The sequence below is a fragment of the Merops nubicus genome, unplaced genomic scaffold (assembly GCF_000691845.1).
Source record: "Merops nubicus isolate BGI_N331 unplaced genomic scaffold, ASM69184v1 scaffold5820, whole genome shotgun sequence".
Classification (NCBI taxonomy): domain Eukaryota; kingdom Metazoa; phylum Chordata; class Aves; order Coraciiformes; family Meropidae; genus Merops; species Merops nubicus.
This window is the reverse complement of record NW_008584720.1, coordinates 21,201-45,230: the sequence shown is the minus strand read 5'-3', so window position 1 is coordinate 45,230 and position 24,030 is coordinate 21,201. Positions and strand designations below refer to the sequence as shown.

General features: G+C 46.2%; 1 protein-coding gene across 1 annotated transcript in view; it reads left to right on the top strand.

Annotated features, from left to right (window-relative positions):
* Positions 1-783: 783 nt before the first annotated feature.
* The window catches only part of ASPSCR1 (alveolar soft part sarcoma chromosome region, candidate 1), a gene marked incomplete at its 3' end in the record, with an annotated part of 37,945 nt that continues 14,698 nt past the window's right edge, over positions 784-24,030 (top strand). The window contains exons 1-9 of the mRNA XM_008945065.1: positions 784-891; positions 5,644-5,744; positions 13,047-13,104; positions 13,924-13,997; positions 14,759-15,197; positions 20,651-20,794; positions 22,226-22,303; positions 22,918-22,984; positions 23,905-23,967. Coding sequence (XP_008943313.1) covers positions 853-891; positions 5,644-5,744; positions 13,047-13,104; positions 13,924-13,997; positions 14,759-15,197; positions 20,651-20,794; positions 22,226-22,303; positions 22,918-22,984; positions 23,905-23,967 — 1,063 coding nt within the window. The remainder of the gene's footprint in view (positions 892-5,643; positions 5,745-13,046; positions 13,105-13,923; positions 13,998-14,758; positions 15,198-20,650; positions 20,795-22,225; positions 22,304-22,917; positions 22,985-23,904; positions 23,968-24,030) is intronic.

Genomic DNA, 24,030 nt, shown 5'->3' with positions numbered 1-24,030 from the left:
GGGCCTTGCCCCGAGCGCGAGTGGCGCTGGCGGGGGGGTACCTGGGAGGGGTCCGGGCGTCCTCGGGCTGCCACTGAGGTCAGTGTTCGTTCAGGCCGTGCCACAGCTGCGTGGGTCTGGCGTGGTAACGCCCGAGGGAACGATTCAGTCGTCCCTGGGGCAGAGGGGTCCACGGGCCGCCGTTCAGGTGGCTCTCCATAAAGGGACTGTGTTCAAACTAAACCCTTCCGGCTCTCCCGTGGTCACGTTCCCTTTGCTTTTGAGGTTGATTCTGAGGTCCCGTGTCACTTCCACCAAGACGTCCCTCCCCACACGGGCACTTGTGGGAGCTCCCAGGCTGGTGGGAGGCTCCCCTCTTCCCTGCTGGTTTGACTGGACACTCTTATGGGATGACAACCAAGCGGTTATCTGTCTGAGTTGGCACTAAAAAAACCCAAACCAACAAACTACCCTTTTGTTTATTAGTGGACACCAGGCTTGAATACGTGTCCCATTGCTGTTTATTTGCTAAAGCATGCGGAAGAACATATATTTGAGTATTTTACCAGTAGTCTCTACAAACTTGCAGCTTTTTTGGGATGCAGGTAACTTTCTGTGGATGACTTCTCTGAATTACCATTTGTGCATTGCAGAATGGTGCCCTATGGCTTCTGGTCGGCCTGTGGGGAACTCTCTTGCTCACTACCTGGACTTCATATCATTACCAGTCCCTGAAGTGATCTGAAGGTGGCATGGTTTGGTTCCTGGTGTCCTCATGGGCTGTATTATTATTTTTTTAGGTTCCAGAGGAATGTGTTGGACCTCTCTTTACAGTGGAGATTTGCCAGACTGCCCAACAATGCCAAGCTGGAGATGGTGCCAGTCCCTAACAGAGTGGGAACTGGAAGCACGGTACGTTCGTCTTGCCCTGTTTGTTCAGTTATTGGTTGTACTGGATATGATCTGGTCAGGTCTAATGAACAGGAGCCTGGTTAGGCGTGGAAGACTACCCAAAGACTAGTTGAGGTGTAGTGGAAAATGGTGATTTAGTAGCTGGAAGTCTTTGCTTACAGCCTGAGTGATGGCAGAGTTCCAGTTGTGTGCAGAAAAAGAAGCAGTTGTGAATGTAGAAGTTAAATGTCACTGATGACTTCTGCTCAGCAGTTGAGGTGCTAACTCAGGTTCCCTTTCCTGATTGCTATTTCAGTTGCTGTTGTCTGCCTCTAGATTTTGACAAAATTTCAAATTCTTGCAGGAGTCTCTTTTGCTTCTTTCCCAGTGTTGCTGTTCACAGTGTGTTCGTGCAGCTTTAGAGTTGCTGTGACGTGTGCTGCTTAGCGGCTGCCAAATGTCCCTATTTACTGTAATTCTGAGAGGGCTTACAGATGCTGTGTTTTGTAAAAATTACTGTCATATTTAGGAGATTTTCAAATCTTTTATGCATGTCATTGTAAGAGCTGGTGGCTGTTACAGTCATTTAAAAAATGATGCATAGGTGTTAATGAGCATAGACGTTTTATGTGGTAAAAATAGTGTGTGATCTTATTTAAGTAGCCTGGGAATGAAGGTCTATAACATTCATCTCTCTTCTTACTGACTTCCTCTTAGAGAGTTTCTCAGTTTCTGTGAAAGTTGCAGGTCTATTAATGCTAATCTCCTCACGTGTCTCTGCCAAATTGTGTTAGTGCTGTTTTGTTACGGGGAGTCGCTTTAGCTGTCACAAGGATAAACCAGTACATACATTGAAAAGGGAACTTTGTAGTGGGAGAAGGTTTTGGAATCGGTGCTGTAGTTCACTGTGGGTGTGCAGTATAGTTTTGGTGTCCATGTATTTCTCTGTAAAACCTCCATGTGCTTTGCTTTGGCACTAATGTTTTCTTTCTGACTGGTAGAAAGAAGCTTGTGCTTCAAATGATGTCTTTGGTTAAGCTGGAAGCATCTGCTTAAAAGTTTCCATTAAAAGAAAGTTGTGATGACATGGAGTTTGTCTTCCAGAGGAGAGTGTTTAAATGGCACTGTGATTGCTTTGTCTGACATTTACACACAGTTTGTGATGTATTGTACCCAAGGAAAACAGTGATTTAATTTTTTTTCCCCGTGAAGATACGTGCAGCATACCAGGAAGGGTGAAAAGGACCGTGTGCTGTAGGAGGGAGCTCACAGCCTGAGGCCACTACTAGGTCACAAAAGAGGAGAGCTAATGAAGCTTAAGGTGTTACTGTTCAGTTGTACTTCAGCAGAAGAATCTGCAGAAGTAGAGGCTTCCCCTGGAGGGCTTGTTGCTGTTCTACAGAGTTGAGAAAATACAGCAAATATGCTGGTGAAGAGTGCAGTCTAAACAGCAACAAAGCTGCTGTTCCATAAATGTTCCATAAACTAAAACCAGAGATTTCCCGTGGAAGAATTTAACAGACAGTATAAGAAGATACTTTGTATGGACCAGTTGATCAGAATAGTTCCCTGCCAGGGGGAGCTGGTGTGGAGAACCATAGGCAGTTTAAAACAGCTGGAGGGCTGTGACTGGAGCTGACACCAGCATTGTGCCCTAACGTGGCAGCAGTGAGGTGTGGACTCAGCCACAACAGCCAGGCTGCAGTAATGCTGCAGGGTGAAAATGGTTCTGTGCCTTCTGTTACTGTCCCTTTCTACTGAGATAATGGGCAGAAAGTAGCAGCACTTTCTTGTGGTGTGTTGGCAGCAGTAACTGTGCAGACAGAATACAGGTTTCAATAAATCACAAGTTTGTTCATCAGATATTTTTAAAATGGAATGCTTTTGGACCATTTTTACAAATCATTGATTCTTACAAGACAGTTTTGTTGTGAAAAATTAAATTCCCCTTGTGTTAGCAGATGATTCAGGGGTGCCGTCAATACATTTCTGGTATTATTTTATGTAGACCTTGAGTTTTTAAGAAGAGTTTTCTAATTTCCATGCCAGCGAGGAGAAACAGAGCTGCTTATTTGAGTGCTGCCAGGGTTTGGGGTCAGGGCAGCCCCAGAACTGTAACAGACACTCTGTTAACCCCCAACATGAAAGGGAGAGAGAAGGGGAATAAGGGAGAGAGACTTATGGATTAGGAAAGAGAACAGCTTTAATGCTACGACTAATAATAACAGTAATAGTGATAATAAAATAGACCATATACAAATCTATGCAGAGCTAGTACCAACCCCAGCTCCCCCCATGGCAACACGTCACCATCACCCTGGCTAGGAGCAGCCCCCGGGGAAGGGTCCCAGGCTGGACTGGGCCACAGATGGACTGGGCACAGGGGCTGGCCTCTGGAGCTCAGGTCAGGAGCACAGGGCTCGGATCAAAGGCAGGATGGATGGAGTCCGGCTCGGGTGGGGGCACTGCAGCCGCAGCAGCCAGGAGGACAGGAGCCAGCAGCAGAGGGAAGAGAAGAAGAACAGAAGGGATGACAGAAGGGCTTGTCCCTCCTGATCCTCCAGCTTCTACTGGATATGAGGGCTATGGGATGGAACACCCCACTGGGGAATCCTGGGGTCAGTTACTCTGCCTGCTCCTCCCTGCAGGTGTGGGGCACTCTCTGCCCCCCTGTGTGGGATCCGAGCTCAGCAGTGGCCTTGGTCTGCACACCAACCCCTGGCAGTAACTCCAAACATGAAGTGTTATCACTGCTACAGCCAGATAGTTTATGAAAAAGCTGCTAACTTCAGACAGAGCAGTTACTTAGAAGAGCTTTAGCTAAGAAGTAAAATCATTGAGCAGAACCAGCTCTGTTTTACCCCAAACCAGGACGACTGCATAGGACTTTCGTGACATTGTTGGCTTTGAACTGTTGCCCAAAAACTGATGCAATTGGTAGTCTGAATTTCTGGGCTGGATTCTTATAGAATTATGATGTCAGCTGTCATCACTCTGCTGTAGCTGAGAGTAATCTAAGGCTTGTCTCCAGCATAGGAGAATCCAGGAGGCTGTGTCAGTGGAGGGAAGAAAAGGCCTAGTTCTGGTGGCTAGTTGTTGGGGATGCCGCTGTCTCCGTTGTGCAGAAAAATTCCTGTCTCCGGTCGGTCCCAAGCTGCAGTCCTGCAAGGACTGGAAGGAGCTGAGACAGATAACAAAATGTATTCCTCCAGGGGAATCACTGTCAGTTGCTGGAGTGTGCAGAGCCTTATTTTTTTCCATCTCTCTTTCTCTGCTTCTTCCCCCACCCTGTGCTCTTGGATGCTTCTCCTGCCCCTCACGCTCACGGAGAGCGAGGGTGCGCTGAGGCTGTTGGTGGGGTCATGTGAAAACAGAATGAAGGAAAGCTTCTGTTGGTGTCCTAGGTTTATGTCCTTCTCAGACTTTTGAATAAGGCCAGTTTCTGTGGGCTTCAGAAAAGCCTAGTTGAGTACTAGGTGCTATCTAATAGGGAATTTTTATTTTTTACTTTTCTCTAGATGGGTGACCTAGTAGGGAGAACAGACATTTTGAAGAAGGCAGATGAATATTTTCTAGAAGGTAAAGATAACACCTGGAGTGCTCTGCCATTTCTCCATCTCTTGGTCACCTGCTGGTTTTTTCCCTTGGGACCATCAGGAGTTTGGCATTGTTCATGACTGTCCTCAGTGTGTGTTCATTTAAGAAATGAATAAGGAGCTCCTGGCCAAACTCAAACACAAAAATGAAGCATATGGGGAGTGAAAACAAGCATGGGTGACCTGGGAATAGAGAAATCTTGTCTGGGCATCCAGGGATGAAGTTAGGAAAGCTTAAGCACGAGTGGTATTGAATATGGTCAGGGACATCAAAGGCAACACGTAGGGCTTCTGTAAGCATGTAGGTGACAAAGGAAGGCAAGGGACAGTGTGGTCCCGTCGCTCAGCATGACGGGGGACTTGGTTACACAGGACATGGAAAGGCTGAATGCTTTCTTCACTACCAAAACTGGCCTTCAGGGATTCCAGGTCCCAGAGGTCAGGGGGAAAGGCTGGAGCAAGGAAGACATACCCTTGGTGAGAGAGGGTCAGGTCAGGGAGTACTTGAGCAAACCCAACATCCAAAAGCCGATGGGCCCTGGTGGGATGAAGGAGCTGGCAGATGTCACTGCAGGGCTACTCTTGGTAGTCTTTGATTGACCATGGTGCTTGGGAGAAATGCCTGAAGACTAGAGGAAAGCAAATGTCACTCCTGTCTTCAAGAAGGACAAGGAGCAGGACACAGGGAACTACAAGTGGGTCAGCCTCACCTTGATCCTTGGGAAGGTAACGGAGCAGCCAGTCCTGGACACCATCTCAAGGCACGTAGATGACAGGGAAGTCACTGGGAGTAGCCAGCATGGATTCACCAAGGGAAGTCATTCCTGACCAACTTGGTAAGCTTCTGTGATGAAATGACTGGCCTGGGAGGGGAGGGGAGAGCTGTGGATGTTGTCTGCCCCAACTTCAGTAAGGCCTTTGACACCTTCTCTCAAGATCCTCATATGTAATGCTCATGTTCATAGCAGAGTAGAACTATTCTAGATGCTAACTTCTAGAAGGATAGTCTGAATACTCCTCTGCATTTTTAATTAATGTAGTCCTTTGCAGCAAGTGTTTAGAAGGAAGCAGTGTTTTTTTGGATGCTGGGCTATAGAGATTATTGAAATATTAAGAAAAACTGTGAAGACAAAGTTTTAATTAGATTTGCAGGTTAATTCAGTGTATTTTCCTGCAGGTTCGGGTTGCGTTGCAGCTGGATGAGGGCTCCCGTTTACAAGACACCTTTCTCTGTCACCAGACTTTGTGGGAACTTCTCAACCATTTTGCAGAGATCAGGTGAGCAATGCAGTGAGAAGACACTTGTTTGGATGGATCTCTGCATGACAGTAGTTCGTTGTTCTTATGGTGATTCAGCTAAATCCTGCAGATTTGTAGAATTTGCTTCTATTTGACCATTTTTTTCTCCTCTACAACACAGATGTTTGCCTTTTCCTTGCTTTTTCAGATTTCACACTCCGTAGTTTCATTTTTTTGTAGGAACATTTAGGTAGGAAAAGACCCTTAAGATCATTGAGTCCAACCATTAAAACAGCACTGCCAGGTCCCCACTGACCTCTGTCCCTCAGCACCACATCTCCACAGCTTGGAAACTCCTCTGGGGATGGGGACTCCCACCACTGCCCTGAGCACCTGGTCCAAAGCTTGACAACCTTTTCAGGGAAGAAATTTCTCCTAATATCCAACCTAAACCTCCCCTGGTGCATCTTGGGGCTGTTTCTTCTTGTCCTGTGACTCATTCCTTGGGAGGAGCGTGAACCCCCCCCACCTGGCTCCACCCTCCTTTCAGGGAGTTGTTGAGAGTGAGAAGGTCTCCCCTGAGCCTCCTTTGCTTCAGGACACTGTACAGTAACAGCAACAACTTTTGGGTTTTTTTCCCCCCAGTCCTGGAGTGATGCTCCTGATTGAGGGCATGAACTGGTGACAGCTGAGGCCTGTATTGCCACAGCCATCTCCTACTCAGACTTGTGTGAGGTAAAGCTACTGCCTGACCTGAGAGGGTAGCCTAGATTATCTTGGTCACCAGTATTTCTGTGCTGTGGTCCCATGTGGTGGAAGGGATTCCTCCTTAGGCGAGTTGCTGTTCTCTTGAGGCCTGCTGTTGTGTTAGCTCTTCAGGGAAGACGGGAGCTCTCAGCAGACTAACGTGGGATCTCCGAAAAACTGATTACATCCTGTTTAAATGTAGGAATTTCTGCTTCAACATTTATTGAATATATACATGGATGAGAAATTTTATCATTTCAGTCCAGTCTACATTCAGTGCTTTCTCTTGTGTTTAGTTTTGACTTTAAATACTGTATTGTTTTGAAATGTCAAGCTAGTAAACTTTTCTCCAGAGACGGTTCTTGTATTTCTGTCATGGCTTGGAAGAGGGAGCCTTGAAGCTGTGACAGCCCTTCTATTCTGAGAATGAATAGAATTTCTACATTTCATTTTTACTACTGTAGTTGCCTTTACCTTTCTCTTGATAATATTTTTTTTTTATCCTGTTCTTTCTCTTAAATTTCCTCCTCTTCTGCTAGTTGCCTTTAAATCTTTTGCTCATCTGCACAGATGCTATGCTATGATATAATGCAAATAGGAATTATTTCTGTTATTTTCTCAAAGCAGTTAAATACTTACCTAAAGAGATACTAGCTTCCTCTGTCAAAACTTGTGAAGTCTCCAAGGCTGGGGTGCTAGAAAAGATACAAAATGAGTAGTCAGTAGTAAAGGTGATGGTGCAGTAGCATTCAGGTGAGCTCAGCCTTTTAGGGTACAGTTACAGGATGCAGAGTGACAGATTGTTACCTGTTACCTCAGCTGGAGTAAATGACAGGTTACAGGGATGTGTTAGTACTAGACTAACATGTTCTAGAGTGAATTATTTCAGCTGAAGTTTAAAATTGTTTGTTCTCCACAGCAGTTGAAGTAGCCTAAGCAGCATGTTTCTGGGTTTGAGTTGGCTGATATTAAGCCAGGGTTGCATGGCTGAATTGTATGACTGGAGTTGATTGGGAGCTGTTTACAGGGTGAAGGAACCAATATTTCCAGCCTTCCTATGATTTTCTGCTAGCTTAGCTCCCTGACAGGCCCACAACAAGATCAAAGCAGGGACTAGTGCTGGACCAAGGGTGGGAATTTGGACTGGGGTCATCTTCTGTGGGGTGGTAGGGGATTGAACAGTTAGTGCTCTACTTTCTGTCCTCCTATCTAACTCCCCTCCTACTGTTTGTGCAGCTTTGTGGGGAATTGGCTTAACTAGCTGATTCAGCTGAACAGTAGTATTTTCCTTATGTTACCTTTCAGGTAGATAAGTTTCCTAACCCCATCAAGGGTTGTCTTTCATAGGCAGTTATGACAAGAAGTCCATTGTGTCTGGAAACAAAGATCCAAAAGGAGGAAGCAGCAGATGGGTAGGAATGGCATATATCAGTTTCTCTGCTCAACGTGTTGTGTCATCAAACCACAGTGTGAGGAAATGCTTGAGGCAGTCTGGTGACTCTGAAGGGATATAACTAGAAAAGGATCAGGGAGAATCTTCAGACTTTAATGGATGTGGGGGGAAACAGTGACTGAGGACAAGGAAAAGGCTGAGCTGCTGAATGCCTGCTTTGCCTCAGTCTTTAACAGCAGGACTAGCTGTTTGCTGGGTAGCCAGCCCCTTGAGCTGGGAGGCAGGGATGGGGAGCAGGAGACAGCCTCCCTAATAGAAGAGGAAATGGTCAGTGATCTACTGCATTACCTAGACACCCACAAATCTGTGGGGCCTGGTGGGTTACATCCAAGGGTGCTAAAGGAGTTGGCTGATGAGCTTACAAAGCCACTCCTTGTGGTTTACTGGAAGTCCTGGCTAACTGGGGAGGCCCCAGTGGACTGGAGACTGGCTAATGTGATGCCCATTAATAAAAGGAAGGAGGATCCCGGGAACTACAGGCCTGTCAGTCTGACCTCAGTGCCAGGAGAAGTTGGGGAGCAGATCATCCTAAGTGCCATAACACAACCTTTACAGAGTAGCCAGGCCGTGGGGCCCGGGCAGCACGGGTTCCTGAAGGGCAGGTCCTGCTTAGCAAACCTCACCTCTGTTATGACACAGTGACCATCTGGGTGGAGGAGGGAAAGGCTGTGCATGCTTTGCATCTGGACTTCAGGGAAACCTTTGATACTGTGCCCCACAGCACTCTCATCACAACCCTGGCTGCCCGAGGCCTGGCTGGGGGCACACTCCACTGGGTGCAGAGAGTGGTGGGGACTGGAGTCACATCTGGCTGGGGCTGCTCACAAGTGGTGTTCCCAGGGCTCAGGGCTGGGCTGCTGCTCTTTAACATCTTTATCAGTGATCTGGAGGAGGAGATTGAGAGCACCCTCTGTAAGTCTGCAGATGACACCAAGTCAGGTGGGTGTGTTGACCTGCTGGAGGGCAGGGAGGCCCTTCAGAGGGCCCTGGGCAGGCTGGGCCATGGCTGTGGTCAGTTGTGTGAGCTTTAACAGGGCCAAGTGCTGAGCCCTGCCCTGGGGCCACAGCAGCCCCCTGCAAAGCTCTAGACCTGGGGAGGAGTGGCTGGAAAGCTGCTTGGCAGCTGGGGGTGTTGACTGACAGCCAGGTGAACATGCAGTGTGCCCAGGTGGCCAAAGGGGCCAAGGGCATCCTGGCCTGTATCAGGAGTGGTGTAGTCAGCAGGCCAGGAGGGGCCTTCATCCTGCTGGACTCAGCACTGGTGAGGCTGCATCTCCAGCCCTGGGTTCAGTTTTGGGCACCACAGGACAAGAAGGGCAGATGGCCTGGCAGAGCTTGAGAAGGTTTGGACTCGGTGATCTTAAATGTCCTTTCTTACCACAGTGATTCTGGGTGAAATGAGTATTACTTATCATTGCCTTTTTGGTTCTGATGGTCAAGGACCAAGTCTTCACTGTGACATTTATTCTTAAGTCAAAAGGGACAGTCTTCATGTAAATGCTTGAGAGAAAAGAGTTATTTCTCTTTTGACTGAGGAAAGAGGTAGGCAGGAAAAGCCTTATGACTACCCAGGTGTAATTTTCCTGGGTGTTGTAAGGAGGAGAGTAGTGCCTGTTACAATTTGGGAACTGCTAGACTGGTCAGGTTGGTAATTATAGACAGTGACAAATAGCCTTTGAGTGGCTTTCTTGCCCATTAGTTGGATATTTCTTTGGTTTATATTTTCAGCTTTTTATATAATATTGTTCCTGTGTGGTTTTGTTGCAGGTTATTGTAATACTGATAATTAATGTACGTGCTGCTCTTTTTAAGGGTCTGACTGCTACGGTGTGCTAAGCATTAACAACTTCAGTTCATAAGACACAGCTATTCTATTCTGCCCTCTAGAAGCTGAGCTCAGATGTTTGGATGGACTTTGCAAACTGTTGATTAAGTTCAGCAAGCAGCAAAGATGCTCTGTGAGACTTAATCACAAAACAAGCTGCATCTACACCCACCCGTGTAGGTTTACTGGGCTGTGCTCCTCTCCAGCGTGTGTTGACTCAGTGCACTAACTAGTCAGCTAGCTGTTAACTTTGCTGTATCCTTCCTTTGACTTTCCAACTGGAGACATTTTCCTGGAATGCTCGGCCGCTCTGAGTGCGTGAGGGGAAGTATTCTAAACCCACTGGAATTTCCCCTGGGTTTCCAGCGTCCATCTTGGCTAATTGGGTCTGAAGAAGGTCTGGAAGCTATTGTGAGGCTGCTCCTCCTCGCAGCAGGCGGCAGTCCTTGCACAAGATGTTTACAGGCCCTGTCAGATCACTACATGAAGGAATCTAATCTGCTTGCCGTTCCCCCTCTGAAGAGCAGCACATCAAAGAAATGACAGTGTGTTTGATGTGTGTGCTTGCCTCAGTGAATGCATGTAACGGATTAGCAGCAGCTGGAGGAGGAGCCTGCTAGCTTCCAAGAGTTAGACAAAAATAAGTCTCTGGGGAATCTTTGCTTGGGGTCTGTTCTGCTGAGGCTGGTGGAAGGCACAAGTGTTGTGTATACCCTTTTAGCATGAGGCCTGGGAGAACTGTTGTTTCTCTGTGTCCTCCTCCTGCCTGTCTGGCAGCTTCAGCAAGTTTGTAGACTGTTTTACGTGGAAGTGATTGCAGTCTGGACATGTGAAGACAATTTAAGTGATGACTATGACTCTCTGCTACTTTTGTGGTGTTATTCATGAAGTTCAGATATTTTCCATGCATTTTTAGAACACTCTTCAATCCAAAGAGTTGCTTGGATTGAAGTGGAAGGCAGTTTTGGAAAGGTGAATGAAACTAGGTTGTGTAAGTCATATTGGTTTCCATTCTTATGGCTCTGTGTGGTAAGGATGTGTTCCCTTCTGCCTTGACTTCTTCTGTTAATGCTGATCATCCACCTTTCCTGATAGGCAAGCTGAAGTTTTAATTTTTCTAAGGCTGTTTCACCTGCCTTTTCTGTAATTGTGTGCTGTCTGCTCCATGTTTCAGCAGTGCTTTATCTTATGTGCACTTCTGTCGAGGATTCCTGTATAGATACAGCTGATCCTGGTTGGAAGCAAAAAAACATTGCAAATAAGGTAGGGGTGACTGGCCCTCCCAGAGTGTCTGGGGAAGTCTGAGCACACACAGCCTGCTATGGTGTGCTAAAGGTAGTTTCTTAGATGCTATTTCATTCCAGCCAAGAATTTTCTTTTTCTGCCTTTCCTCATCAAGCATTGGGCTTTGGAACTTACTTGGTTAGTGCTGTGGAAGGAGTGAGGGAGGTAAGGGCCTGGGCCATGAATCACAAGATGATGCTCATTCTGTATTAGGAACATGATCTCTTGATTCCTGCAGAACGTTGTATACAGCTTTCTGTCTTTGACAGAGAATAACTGAGTGCAGAACTGCAAATGGTGTCAGACCTATTCTAGTGGTGTTCACTCTGAGTGAGGAATTTAACTATTTCATAATCTGAAGCTTAAATGTAATGGTTTGGATGCTCTGGGTGTGTCTGTTTAGCGTGGTGCTGGGAGAAGTGTTCTGAAAGAGTGGTACCTCAGGACTATAAACCCCTTGTGATCTGTTGCAGCTAGTCTGGAAGTAGTTCTCAGCCCCTGACTTCCTAGACCAGACCCTCAGGACTGGTTTTACAGGTTAGTCTGTTTGGATTTGCTAGCTCTAGTGAGCACAGGTTCTCAGTTTCATCGTGCCTCACCTTGTCCCATATCACCATGTTGTTGCATGCATTATTTGAAAAGGCTTAAGTTTTAACACATCAAGGTGGGAGATACAGTTAAGCCAAACAGAAGTCTCAGCTGTGATCTGTGCTTAACAGGTTCTCTGCCCCACATCCTCCAGCTGGAAATCTCTGATGTGTTCTTTCTTTTGAGCACTACTCAAGGATTGAGTTCTGTAATCTTCCAGGTCAACTCGATCCCAAATGACTTCTGGATCCAGCTATTCCACTTCTGTTTCATTGAAGCTGAGTTTTGAGTCTAAATATAAATGTCTTTGATTAATATTCCAGGAACTTAATGGCTGTTCCTCCAGTTTTCACTCTCTAGGCTGGTTGGCTCCTTCCCTGTTCAGTTTGTTTTGTCACGTTGTGCTGAGCTAAATAGATTAATGGTAAATAGGCATTGTGTGTGTGTGTGTGTGTGTATATTTATCTATCCTTTTGAGCTGCTCATCTGTGATGTATTTTGGACATAATGGAAAGACCACGTAAGATAATACTGGCTGCTGTTAAGTTACCTTGAATATTATGATGGTAAGATTATTGGTACTGTTGCATTGGAAGTAGTAAGATGTGTTTGTGTACACAGACTCTTGTCTTCTGAAGGGCTTAGCTAGAGGGAAATGGGAAGAGCAGCATCTTGCCAAGAGTAGTATCTTGCCAGTTTTTCCTCTTCCCTGTGACAAGAGCCCTTCACTTACATCTTCCTCTGCAGATGGCTGTTAACAGTTTTTATCATTGCTGCTCTGTGTCCTGCCTCACTGAAATGCTTAAATGTGGGTTGATCTTCACTTTGTCTGCTCCGACAGCCTTTCCTTTGGGCTCTTTGCTTTGTCTCTGGTCTCCAGCACTGGAAAGCTTCTGCTTTTTTCTGCTTTTTTTTTTCTTTTTTTTTTTTAATGTCTGATACTCAGACAGGCAAATTCTTTGTGCTCAGATTATTTGCTTTAGAGTAGTATTTCATTCTGTTTGTTGCTGTGCATACATGGAAAGAAACTGATGTGTCCCAAAGAAAGTACAGGCTAAACTGTAATAAACTATTTAATTTAGAGAAGGGATTAAAAGGAGTAAGTATTATTAAGTCGTATTACAGACTGAGTACTGAGGCACGTGAAGAATGATGTGCTCAAATTTATCTAGCCAGATCAACTAATTTCAGAATGAACTTTAATGATTTCTTCTTTGTTTTTAAACTCTCAGGACTGTGTTTAAGGAAGAGTAAATATAATGGAGCAAATTCTCTGTGATATCTAATACTGGCTCTGTGAACTGTGTAATGGTTGTTGCTGGAGGAGCATGGAGGAAAGTCTTGCTAGCTAATTTTATTTCTTACCGTTGCTCTACATTTTTGGAAGGTTTTGGAAGGGATAGACTGTTCTACAGATGCTGCAGTATTTTGCTCTTTATTGCAGGGAGTTTATGGAACAGCATGGTGAATTCTCTCCAGTCTGTGTTTACATGCGAGATGAGGTAAGTCAGCAAAGTCGTCTTAGCTGTGTCTTCTTCTGTTCCTAAAAAATAAGAAAAACTCAGCTCTGCTTTCCAACCTGGAAAGTGTTTCTTTTGAACTTTCATGAGAGGGGAAGTAGAAAAATGTTGGTCTTTTCAAAGCATGATGTGTCTGTATGGAAAAAAGCTCTTTTGGAACATAACCCTGGGCCGTTTAGACCTCTGAGCCCATAAAATGAGCTCAATGACCTGTTTGTGTTTTTCTTTCCAACTTCTTTTAAAGCTCGAGTCAAAACAGTGGTTTCATTTTAATAAATATTTGCTTTTCTCTGTGTTTTGATCTTTTTCTATTAATGTTTTGTGTGATATTTTGTACGTGTGCGTTACCGACTTTGCTCTGCCTGGCTGTCCGCTTCACTCGCCACTGGCCTCTGTGGACAGATCATCTTTGTTTTGGAGCAGGTCGTTGCAGGCAGATGGGAGGTGGGTGTAAGGAAATCAGCTGCCTTTCAGCTCGGAGCTGTTGCCAGCAATTTAAGTTCTAACACAAAACCAGTGCTTTGCTGAGGTTGGATCTGGTTTGCCTGTATGCTTGGGGTGGAAATACAGGCAGATCATCTTTCCCTGAGATCATTTAATGAGAAGTGAATATGGTAAAGCAGTACAGGTGAATATAGATGGATACAGGTCTTGTTTTCAGCTGCAGAAGCAGTGTGTTTTGAGCTGTTTCTGATGTTGTGTGGTGTTTGTTTTGATACAGGCTTCGTGCTAAAAAGAGCACTTTAAATGCTCGCCCATGGAGACAGTTGCCATAATTACTTTCCTCTGGTTTTGTTGCAGATATCAGGAAAAGATGCCCTAGAGAAGACAACTCTGAAGTCACTTGGCCTGACTGGAGGCAGTGCCATCATCAGGTTGGGAGGAGCAAAGTTTGCATTCTTTTTTCCTTTCCACTCAGGTGGTGAATTTGTTTTGCTCCACATTGAAGGGTAAAAAAAAAAAAAAGGCATGTTCAAAAAGACAAACATTGCAGCACTCAGTAATTATTGCTTTTGGCTGTTTATCTGAAACTGCTGCCCAGATGTGCTTCCCACAGCTGCAGATGCTGGCACTGACCAGTCGTGTGCAGATTAAAGGGGCTTGTTTGCTTCTTTCTTTTTTTTTTTTTTTTTCCTGTGAGTGAAACAGACAATTCAAAGTTAAAAGTCTCTCTGAGAGCACAATCATCTACCACTTCATTCTTCCCTGCTTTAGATTTCAGGCATTAAACTCCTAAGCCCTGCAGTGCCTCCTGCTGACCGAGGAGGTGAGGTGGGGGACAACGACAGTCTTTCTGTGATCTTCTAGCCAGTTCTGGGCAGTGTATACAGAAGGCAGGAGTGGTTAGAAGCTGTGCCTTACAACTGACTGCTGTTTTTTCCTGGAAGGCAGTTTTGTTCCTGTGGAGCAGATAGTTCCTGTACAACCCCCTGACCCCCTACCCGTAACTTCAGGCCAATTTGAGCTTGTTCTTTCTGAGTGTCTGGAAGAAGCAGATCATTAAATTAGGGGCATATTTGAGTCAGGCTGTCTTTTTTTTTTTTTTTGTGTGTGTCATGGTTGCATTGAGAATGGGGAGGGCAGTACTGCTAGGATAAATGATTTTGTGTTTATTTGCTTTGGTGTCATCTTCAAGGATTGTCATGAAGAAGTGCAGCTCATCTGGCCAGGAGGAAACAGTGGGTGCCATAGTGCAGTGTGATGAGCTGACAGCGAGACCAGGCTCTGCTGAAGGAGCAGTGGATGTGCCTCTACCTCAAGGAAACACATTCCCAAAGGACTTGGACCACAAGGATGTGGCCGTGTCTCTAAACAGCTGCCCAGGCCAGCAGGACTCAAGTAGAGAATCTCATGTGAGCTTGGAGGAGCTGCAGCCTTCTGCAGAACACGAGTCTACCCCCTTTGTCCCTTTCTCTGGAGATGGACAGCGCCTGGGGGGCTCCTGTGCTGCTGCACCATCTCTTGGGTTAGATGCGCCATCTTCAAAGCTGCCAACAACTTCTTCCAGCCCTGGAGGCCCTTCTAAGCCAAAGAAGTCTAAGAACAGCCAAGAACTGCAAAAAGAGCAAGAACAGGTAAGGGAAGATGCATTTGCGGTGAGGGTTTCTTTATCCTGCCTTGCCCAAGGCTGAGCTCCTGTGAGGAAAAGGATGTTTCCAGGTTTAACACTTTTTCCCTGTAATCCAGGGTTGGGTGCATTGGAGACATAGAGGTCTGGCAAGAATTCAGGAAGGCAGTAGTGCATTTTGGACAGTTTACAGTAGGAAATAGGAAGGGTTGGAACTTAAGAATTTGCTGTCTATAGGCAAGCAGAGCTTCAACCCTTGAGGCATCCTTGATACCAAAAGAGCCTCAATCTCTGTGCCTCAAATTCCAAACAAATTTAATTAACAAATGTCTACTTTGTCACCTGGTCCCTGATACTTGTCCTTTTAAAACTTGCTGTCTGTGCTGTAGTGTTGCTGAAACAAGCAGAGTTTAGTTAGACTTGGGCTTTATAATACTCTGAGGGTTCTCACTGCTTGTTGTAACTGACTTATCTCACAGGTCATACAGAAGGTGTAAGCTTGGTGGGGCTTTACAAGAGTATGTGTATGCTCTCACATTGGTGTAGAGATTCTGCTTGGGCTGACTTCTTTCTGGTTGCAGTCCATTCTTGAGGAGTTTCCTGAATTGTTTAGGGGCAGAAGCCAGACCCTAGAAGGACTCTGGAGCAGTTACAAATGTAGCAGAAATAGGCCTTGCCAACACAGTGGTGAAATTTCAGTATATGAGAAACATATTTGGTCCATCTAATCAATATTTAACCTTTTGGAAGGGACCCCGAGCATAGAGAACTAAAGGGTAGGCAGGGTGATTTCTCCAGTGGAATGTGGTGCTTGCTTCAGTCATGCTCTCACCTGTGGAGGGATTTGGATAGGAGGAATCTCTGTTGTGTTTGAAAATGAAGGCAGGAAGAAATGCAAGGATTTGTGGTGGTGTTTTTCACCAGTGCTGTTGTCTGCACTTCTCTGCATGCTGTCTGGAGAGTCAGAACTAATTTTATCATTTTACTGGCTACAGCTCAATCTGGAGTTGTTCTGCTGGGCAGAGGGCTGAACAGCGGTAGCCTAAGGACTCCCATGATCCAGCATCTTTCTCAGAACTGCAGTCCAGTTCAAACCACTCAGAGGCACTTCTGGAGCCAGCTTCCTTTCCAGTTTGAGAGCAGCTTTGGAAGCAGCTGCAGATTCTGTTGGGGGGGTTCTGCCCTGGTGTTAAACAGCATGTGATTTTGACTGCTGCTTTCAAGCCCTTTGATCTCTGATGCTTTTGCTGCTGATTGATTACATTTTGTTCCCTCCTCCATTCCTGCCATCCTCTGCTCTCCTTGCTCCCAGCAGCAACAACAGAGCGGGGCTAGCCACATGGCATCTGCTTTTTGTCCCTTTTCAGTCCCGAGGAAAAAACCCAAAACAAAACAAATTATTTTTAAACATCAAAGGTCTGTTTTTGTAAAAGAATCTTCCCATTAATGCTTTGCCTGTGTGTGGTTTTTGAAGCTGCAGAGAGAGGCTGGATAAAATCTGTGCCGGCATCCCTTGGTTTCTTCGGCAGAAATGGTTTACAGGCAGCTGCGTGCCGACTTTGATGTCGGGGCATTAGTTATTAGAAGGTAACTTTACACCAGATTGCCCGTGAGATGAGAGCTCCCTGAGGTGGTGGGGAGGAGGTAGGTCTCCAGGGAGAGCTTGCTGCTGTGGAAAGCACTGTAGCCATTACTCAATTTAAAGTTAATTGAAAGTTTTCCTCAGCTTACCTGCTTACTTAGGTGCAGGGTGGTGGCCACAGAGTGAACTGTGTTCTTCCTGCCCTGGCACCTGGCTTTGTCACATGGGTGGCAGTTACCTAGGCAGTCCAGTTAGACACTGCTCTGAATATGGTTCTGCTCACTGGTGGAAAGTGTCTTAACATCTCAGCTGTGGTAGTAGAAGTAGACTTTGAAGGATGAAGATGACAAACCATATCACAGCATCTTTGGCTCCTGAAAGGCATAGCTGACAAACAGCAAACTGCAGAGCTGGCTTTCCTTCAGAGCTGTGTGACAGAAGCAGAAGCTGCTGTGTGGTGGGCATTTATTAGCACAGGAGTTGGTGACCTGTGGTCAGGGTTGCAGGAAGCACTGGGCATGTGGTGGACTGGGAAGTGAGCTGCAGTACCTGGTACCCTCCTTTCTGGAAATGGCTGCAGGAAGGGAGTTTTTCGGGTGCTGTCTGTGCTTTAGGATTGTTGGTGACACGTTAACATAAGGCAAGATGTGTAGTTGATTCCACAGGGTGTTGAATACATGGCAGAAGAGATATTATGGTATTATTATGATATGGCAATCATAGAATTATTGTCTTTGCATCCTCAGAGGCAAAATGATGATGTCTTTTGGTTGCTAAGCAGTGCTGAGCAGATGCCTTGTGCTGCCCTTCTGGGATCAGACCCTGTTGTGCAATTCTGGAATTGAGTTGCAGGAACTCTGAATCAAACCACCTGAATAAGATTTCATGAGAACTCGCTCGTTACAGCTCTCTCCAGGGATCTCACTCTGTTAATGAGAGTTAGCTGAAAATCTTAAATTAGGGAATGCTGACTTGTGTATTTTTGCAGTCTTGCTAGACATGCACAGATCTGCTCCTTCTGTACTGAAAAGTATGTTTCTTCAAGTTAAGTAGTAGCTAAGTAATGTGTCTCGGTTTGGAAGTCAGGATGGTCACCATTCAGTACTGGATGGGGAAACAGAATTACAGACTCAGGAGCTGGAAGGAGCTTTGTCTGTGTGGGGCCAGTGCCTGTGTCCTGTGGAGGATGAAATGGGTTCGTCTCAGCTGGATGGAAGCTGGAGGTCAGAAATTGGGCGTTGTGTCTGGGAAGTGGTGGATTTTGTGTCACAACACGTAGGTATTTCTGGCAGGCTGGGGAATGGCCCTAGAGGGGAAGTTCCTGACTGTCCATTTGCTGTGCCTCCACTGTTGGCTGTGGAGACCCGTTTGTTTGGAAGAAGATGTCTGGAGTGTGATGCCTGGGGGATAGCTCTGACACACTGTTCTGGAGCACTGAACACACGGTGAGGAAGAGGGGTGGGTACTTAGGACTGGAATATAGGTGTGACTTCTGCTGTCTCGTGACTTCTCATGTCTTGGCTGAAGTCTTTAGCTGCTGCCATGGTTTGGGTACTGCCTGCTGCTTTCCCTGTGGAATCCTGCTACTGCTGGGATCAGCTAAAGTGCTTGCTGGAGCCAGTACTAAGTGGCAAGATTAGCATTGGCTAATGCAGGCGTTGGAATCTCTCCGCTGTATCCCAGCACCCTTCACAACATGCCATCGGCTGTGCCTGCACTGGCTTCTTGCAGGAGAAGGCTATTTGCAGTGTGTGCATGTTCAGAATGAAATGAGACTTAGGCCTGTTTGAGGAGATTGAAGTACAGGTGATTCCTGGGGAGGCAGGATTCGTTCTCCTCGGGCATCGGTCTGACCCTGCCAGGCCAGCCAGGAGCAGCAGCTGGGGCTGCTGTGCAGCAGGCCCCTTCCCAGAGGGTGGCTCTGCAGCGCTGGGCATCCCTTCCCCTGAGCCCGGGAGAGCTGCCATCAGGCTCCTTCACCCGCTACTTAGAGCTGACCTTGCTCAACTTTCTAAAAGTAGCCAGGGGCCCCACCCACACAACCTCACTCTTTTAATTTCTCAAATTGCCCTTTAGTGCCCACAAGCAGAGTGAGCTTTGCCTTGTAATTTGTGTTGTCGCTTTTGAGAACTGAGGGAGACTCCGTGCTCGTGGGTGGAATGGATGGGGGCAGGACATTCGGGCATCAATTAGGATTGGAAAGAGTATCTGAGGGAATAAGGGGAGGAGAAATGGAGAAATGGGCATCGTGTTTGCTCGTAGAGCCTAGGGCTGAGTTGGGCTGGCAGCTGAACGGGAGAAATGCTGTATTAACTGTCAGAGTTCTTGTTCCCATGGGCTGCTCCCCCCCGGCTGCCCGGGCAGCCTGCACTACACTGGTCTGTTTGTTTTCAGCCTTTGTGCCTTTAGACATTTCTGGGATTTAAAGTTTGGATTGTTCAAGAGCCAATAGGTGTAGCTGCCTCTTGTGTACTTGACTGCAGTAGTGGTTTACGTTTGCGTCCTGACACAGTTGCTGCTTTTGACGTGAGGGAAAGCAGCCAGTATGGAACCTTCTCCACACTGGGAGGGGAGGGAAAGCAGCCAGTATGGAACCTTCTCCACACTGGGAGGGGAGCGGAATGCCCGCGTTGTAACAACCTGGCAATGGCTGTAAGGGCAGGTGCTGTTTGTCTGGTAGGTTGAAGGGGCATTAGGGGTCTGGGTTTCTTGGGGGTTGTGGGTTTTGGTGTTTTATTTTATTTTTTATTTTAATAACTGCAACCACAGTTACAGGCCAGGGTCCAACTGTGCAGCAGTGTTTGCTATCCTGATACCCAGCTCCTGGCTGTGGGCTCTGGAGCAGGGGCAGTGGTGGCCGGGCTGCCTGTGCCCTGCTGTGCAGCTGAGAGGGGCACCTCGCCCGTTGTGCTGCTTGAACGGCCTGTCCTCAGCACCTGCAGTGCAGGTAAAGTTCCTTATTAAGTATCTTTAGTGCATCTGGTGCATACAGTGAACGGCTCCCCTTGCATCCATCCGTTTTGCCTGCAGCAAAGGCTGACTTCAGTGTTAAGTACTTTGTAAGAGCAAAACAAAAGTGTTTGCACTGTGTAGGGGAGCTTTCTGCACACCAGAAGCCAGGTTAAAGATTTGAAATGCGTACAGTGGAATGCCACAGTGGCTCAGCAGAGACCTGAACAGGTCAAAAGCTACCTTACCAAAACCGAGGAGTGCTCCTCAGAGTAAGCAGTGGTGTGTTCCCTCCCTGGGAGTAGTGTCATTGGTTCTGTGGCAAGACAAGGTGAAACAAAGAAAACAGAAGATATGATGTGAGCCAGGAGTGCATGGCAGATGGGAATCTTAAAAGGGCCGTTTACAGTCTGTAGTACCTGTGTAGAATTTATGCTGCCTTTATAATGGGGAGGAAGGGATTAGAAACCAAGGTTTGGAGTATGGCAGAGAGGTAGCGTGTGGTTTTGAGATAGGAGTAATTCCTGAGTGCTTGTAACTGGCTAGAAGTTCAGCTGCAAAATATCCTTGTGCTGTGAGTGAAGAGACTGCCCAGGCAGTCCCTGGAAAGGAGTCAGCTCTCCTTGTGTTAGATGAATGCTGAGGTTATTACCCTGGGCTTCCTGTACTGACAGTAGAGAGCATTTAACTGTTCAGGAGCGATTCATCTGACAATATAGATTCCGGCTGCTTGCCCCAAGCTCTATCAGCTGTGAAGAGTGACAACACTGACAACCTCTGTGTTGTTAGTCTGGTCTTAGTGATGTGAATTCCACACTAGCGATGGTATTTCAGTTTGCAAATGCTGTCCTCTTCCTTTTTTCAGGAACCTTATAGCATAAGCAAAGCAATGCATCTAAGACTAATCAGAACTAATTTTTATTCTGTAGCTTGTAGAGCGAGAGCCACTTGTCTGTCACCTAGACCTGCTGGAACCACTGCCTGCTGCCATAGGAGAGCTTCCTGATGAGTTTTTTGAAGTCACAGTGGATGATGTACAGAAACGTTTGGCACAGCTGCAGAGTGAGAGGCAAGTTCCCTTTCTGGTGGTGACTGGGATTGTTCCATGTTCTTCTGTTGAGCAGGCTGACACCAAGTACCTAGAGCTGGCTGTGATCTCCGGGCAGAGGGTCGCAGGTAAAATACTGGGGGTGTGATTAATGAATTGGTGATCAGCATGGGCAATCTCTAGGCTTTGTGCCATTTGAGTCCAAGGGTTATGCCCTGATTCTGTGACAGAACTCCTGTTTTTGTGTGAATTGCTTGAGGATTTGTGCATGGGACAGTGGTTTCACGTGGCTATTGAAAGCCTCACCCCTTTTTCATTTCCTTCTCCCTTCTGAAAGCCATTGCCTTTAACTAGACACACTCTTACCTACCAGAGGCCAGTATTGTCGCTGATGCTCAATATCTCCATAGATGAGATTTTGGGGTAGGAACTACAGGAGGTGAAGAAAGTGCTGTGAGGGTCTTTTGCTGACTGCATGGCCCAGCGTGAACGATCAGGCTGTTAGCAGGAGGCATATGGCCAGACTTTGCCATCCTACTCCAGAGAACACAGGAAAGTTATGATGTGATTAACAACAGAAGGAACCAATATATCAATATATTTGCTCATGGTTTGTGTAATGGCTTTAAGCTAGAAAAGGGTCGGTTTAGGTGAGACATTAGGAGAACGTTCTTTAATATAAGGGTGACAGACCCCTGGAATAGGTTGCCCAGAGAGGTGGTGGAGGCCCCATCCCTGGGGACATTCAAGGTCAGGCTGGATGAGGCTCTGAGCAACCTGACCTTGTTGGAGATGCTTATTGCAGGGGGGTTGGACTACATGACCTTTGGAGGTCCCCTCCAGCCCAGACATTCTATGATTATATGATAATGTAAAGAAAGAAGGCGCGAGCCAAGCTAGAAACCAGGTCATCAGCCCGACTCCAACCATACAGAAAACACTACAATAATTGCTGGAGAAATGCATCATTACATATGTAACCCTCGTTCTGTCCTGGTCTTGATCTTGTCCCACTGTTGCTGGGAACTCTACTTGCTGTGGACAGTCAGGGAGCCCTTCCAGTAAGAGGAAACCCTACACAGCACATCCACTACACAGGTACACTTCTCTCACTCCCTGCATGCAGAGCCAGCTTTTATACTGTTCACTTCAAAGGTGGGACACCTGATGTTAACTTTTAAAGGCAGGGCACCTGGTGTTAATTTCCTAATTGGATTTCACCAAAGGTTGTCCAGGCCTTGAGAGAAAACCAAGAGGAAGGTCTCTCCTGCCTGGTTGTTGGCATCATCCATATATCAACCTTGATTCAGGGCTTGGGGTTTAGACACCAGCATTTCAAAAGGATACATGAAATAGTTGAGCAGTTCTTATTTGTCCTGCTTGGACCTTTCACTCTCTTAATAAAATGAATTATTATGCAAGTGACAGCTTGTCTTCTTCCCATTTGTCTAGGAAGCATCTGGAAGAAGCTCCACTGATGACAAAATCTTTGAGGGAGGCCCAGCTGAAGGCAAAATTAGAGCGCTACCCAAAGGTAGGTCTTGTTCTTTTTCCAGTCCCTCTGACTAGACCAGACTTGGGGGTTGAGTAACTTTGGGAATCAGTTGTGATCAACAGGGCCTTGAGCTACTTATAGCAAGATTTTTCAAATTCCTGTCCCTGTTAGCTTTTTGTGGGACTTGCAAAACAGTCGTACCGTGTAAAATCAGCTGTCCTGTAATGATATGGCTGTGTGGCAGGCAGTGTAGCTCCCTGATATTTTATTCCAGATGTTTCAAAACCCTTATGATGTGCACACAAGAGTCTGTATGGCTATCTATGAGTCTGTGTGACTGATCTGTATGAATTTGTGCTTCACTTAGTACAGGGAGCTCCTACTCTCTGAGTAAGTGCTGCTGCATTGAACATCATGCTGTTTCAACAGATAAGCTCTCTTGCAGCCTTTGAAAACCAGACAGCCCATGTTCTCTGAGGAGCTACACAGTAGTCGTTAGCCTGGATGCTATTCTACCCCTCTAGACTAAATGTCTCAAATCTCCTCATTTAAAAAAAAAAAACAAACAGATTGCCTTGCAAATTCTAAGCCAAGGACAGTTGTTTCACAACAGCCATACACAGCTGACCTCACGTTCTTTGCCTGTGACTCAGGTGGTGTTGAGAGTCTATTTTCCAGACCGCCATGTTCTACAGGGGTTCTTCCATCCTAGTGAAACTGGTAAGAGCAATCTTCACTTCAGTCTGTGTAGCAGCAGCTAACTTCTCTCATCATTGATTAGTTGCATGACAAAAGAGAGTGGCTCTGGACAGACCTTTCTGCTGGCTAGGGAAGTAACACTGCTCTGAAAAAGCAGCAGTAGCTAGTTACACTGGCCTTAAAGGGGCCATGAGCATGATAAGAAGAGTCTGGGGTAATTAACTTAGTTAAGGGGAGTTTATTTCCAGGACTACTTGGAGACTGCCAGCCTACTTTTTCCTGAGCTCAAATATTTTGTGATCCCGTCCCACTCGATATCCCATTACTTGTGTCCAAATGGTATGTTACTGAGATGGATTTAGACACTTCCTCTCTCTGCTTTAATGCTTAGAAAGTTTGGGGGAAGAAACACCACCACCAACCCATCCCCCAGTCCAAAATGAACAAAACCAAGAAGAAGAAAAAGGAGCTTTACCTACTATAATAAGAATAACAGGGCATCAATTTTTCTGCCTCTGTCAGTTCACAGAAGGCAGACAGACCATGCACCAAGTAGCTCTTACTGTTGTTAATGGAGGTCCTCTTATTCTCAGCTGGCAGTGATAGTTAGCCACACAATTTTTTTTTTTTATACTTTTGTAAGGTACAAGAACTAAAGTTACTGGAGTCTTACCTGTCTGTCTCTGCAAATCTTGCAGCTGCTCTTTGATTTCCTAGGAGGAATTTCAGTGGCATCCTTAGGTATTGCTGAGGGACTAGCATGTCCAGCATGTGTGTTTGTTTTTCCTCCAAGATTCTTGTAGTAGTAACTTAATCCTTTTGAGGAAAAGGCAACCTGCAGACATGGTGGAGGGCAGTTCTGATGTTACAGGTTAGCCTTTTTGCCCAACATCTGAAGAAACAAATGTAATTCAGCAAATCTTTCTCTCCTTCTTTCACAGTTGGCGTTTTGAGAGACTTTGTAAGAAGCCACCTTGCAGATGCAGACTTGCCATTTTACTTGTGTGAGTGTGTGGTTGGTAATATTTGGCCTTATTTTATAAGGCCAATTCCTATTTCTGGTGCAT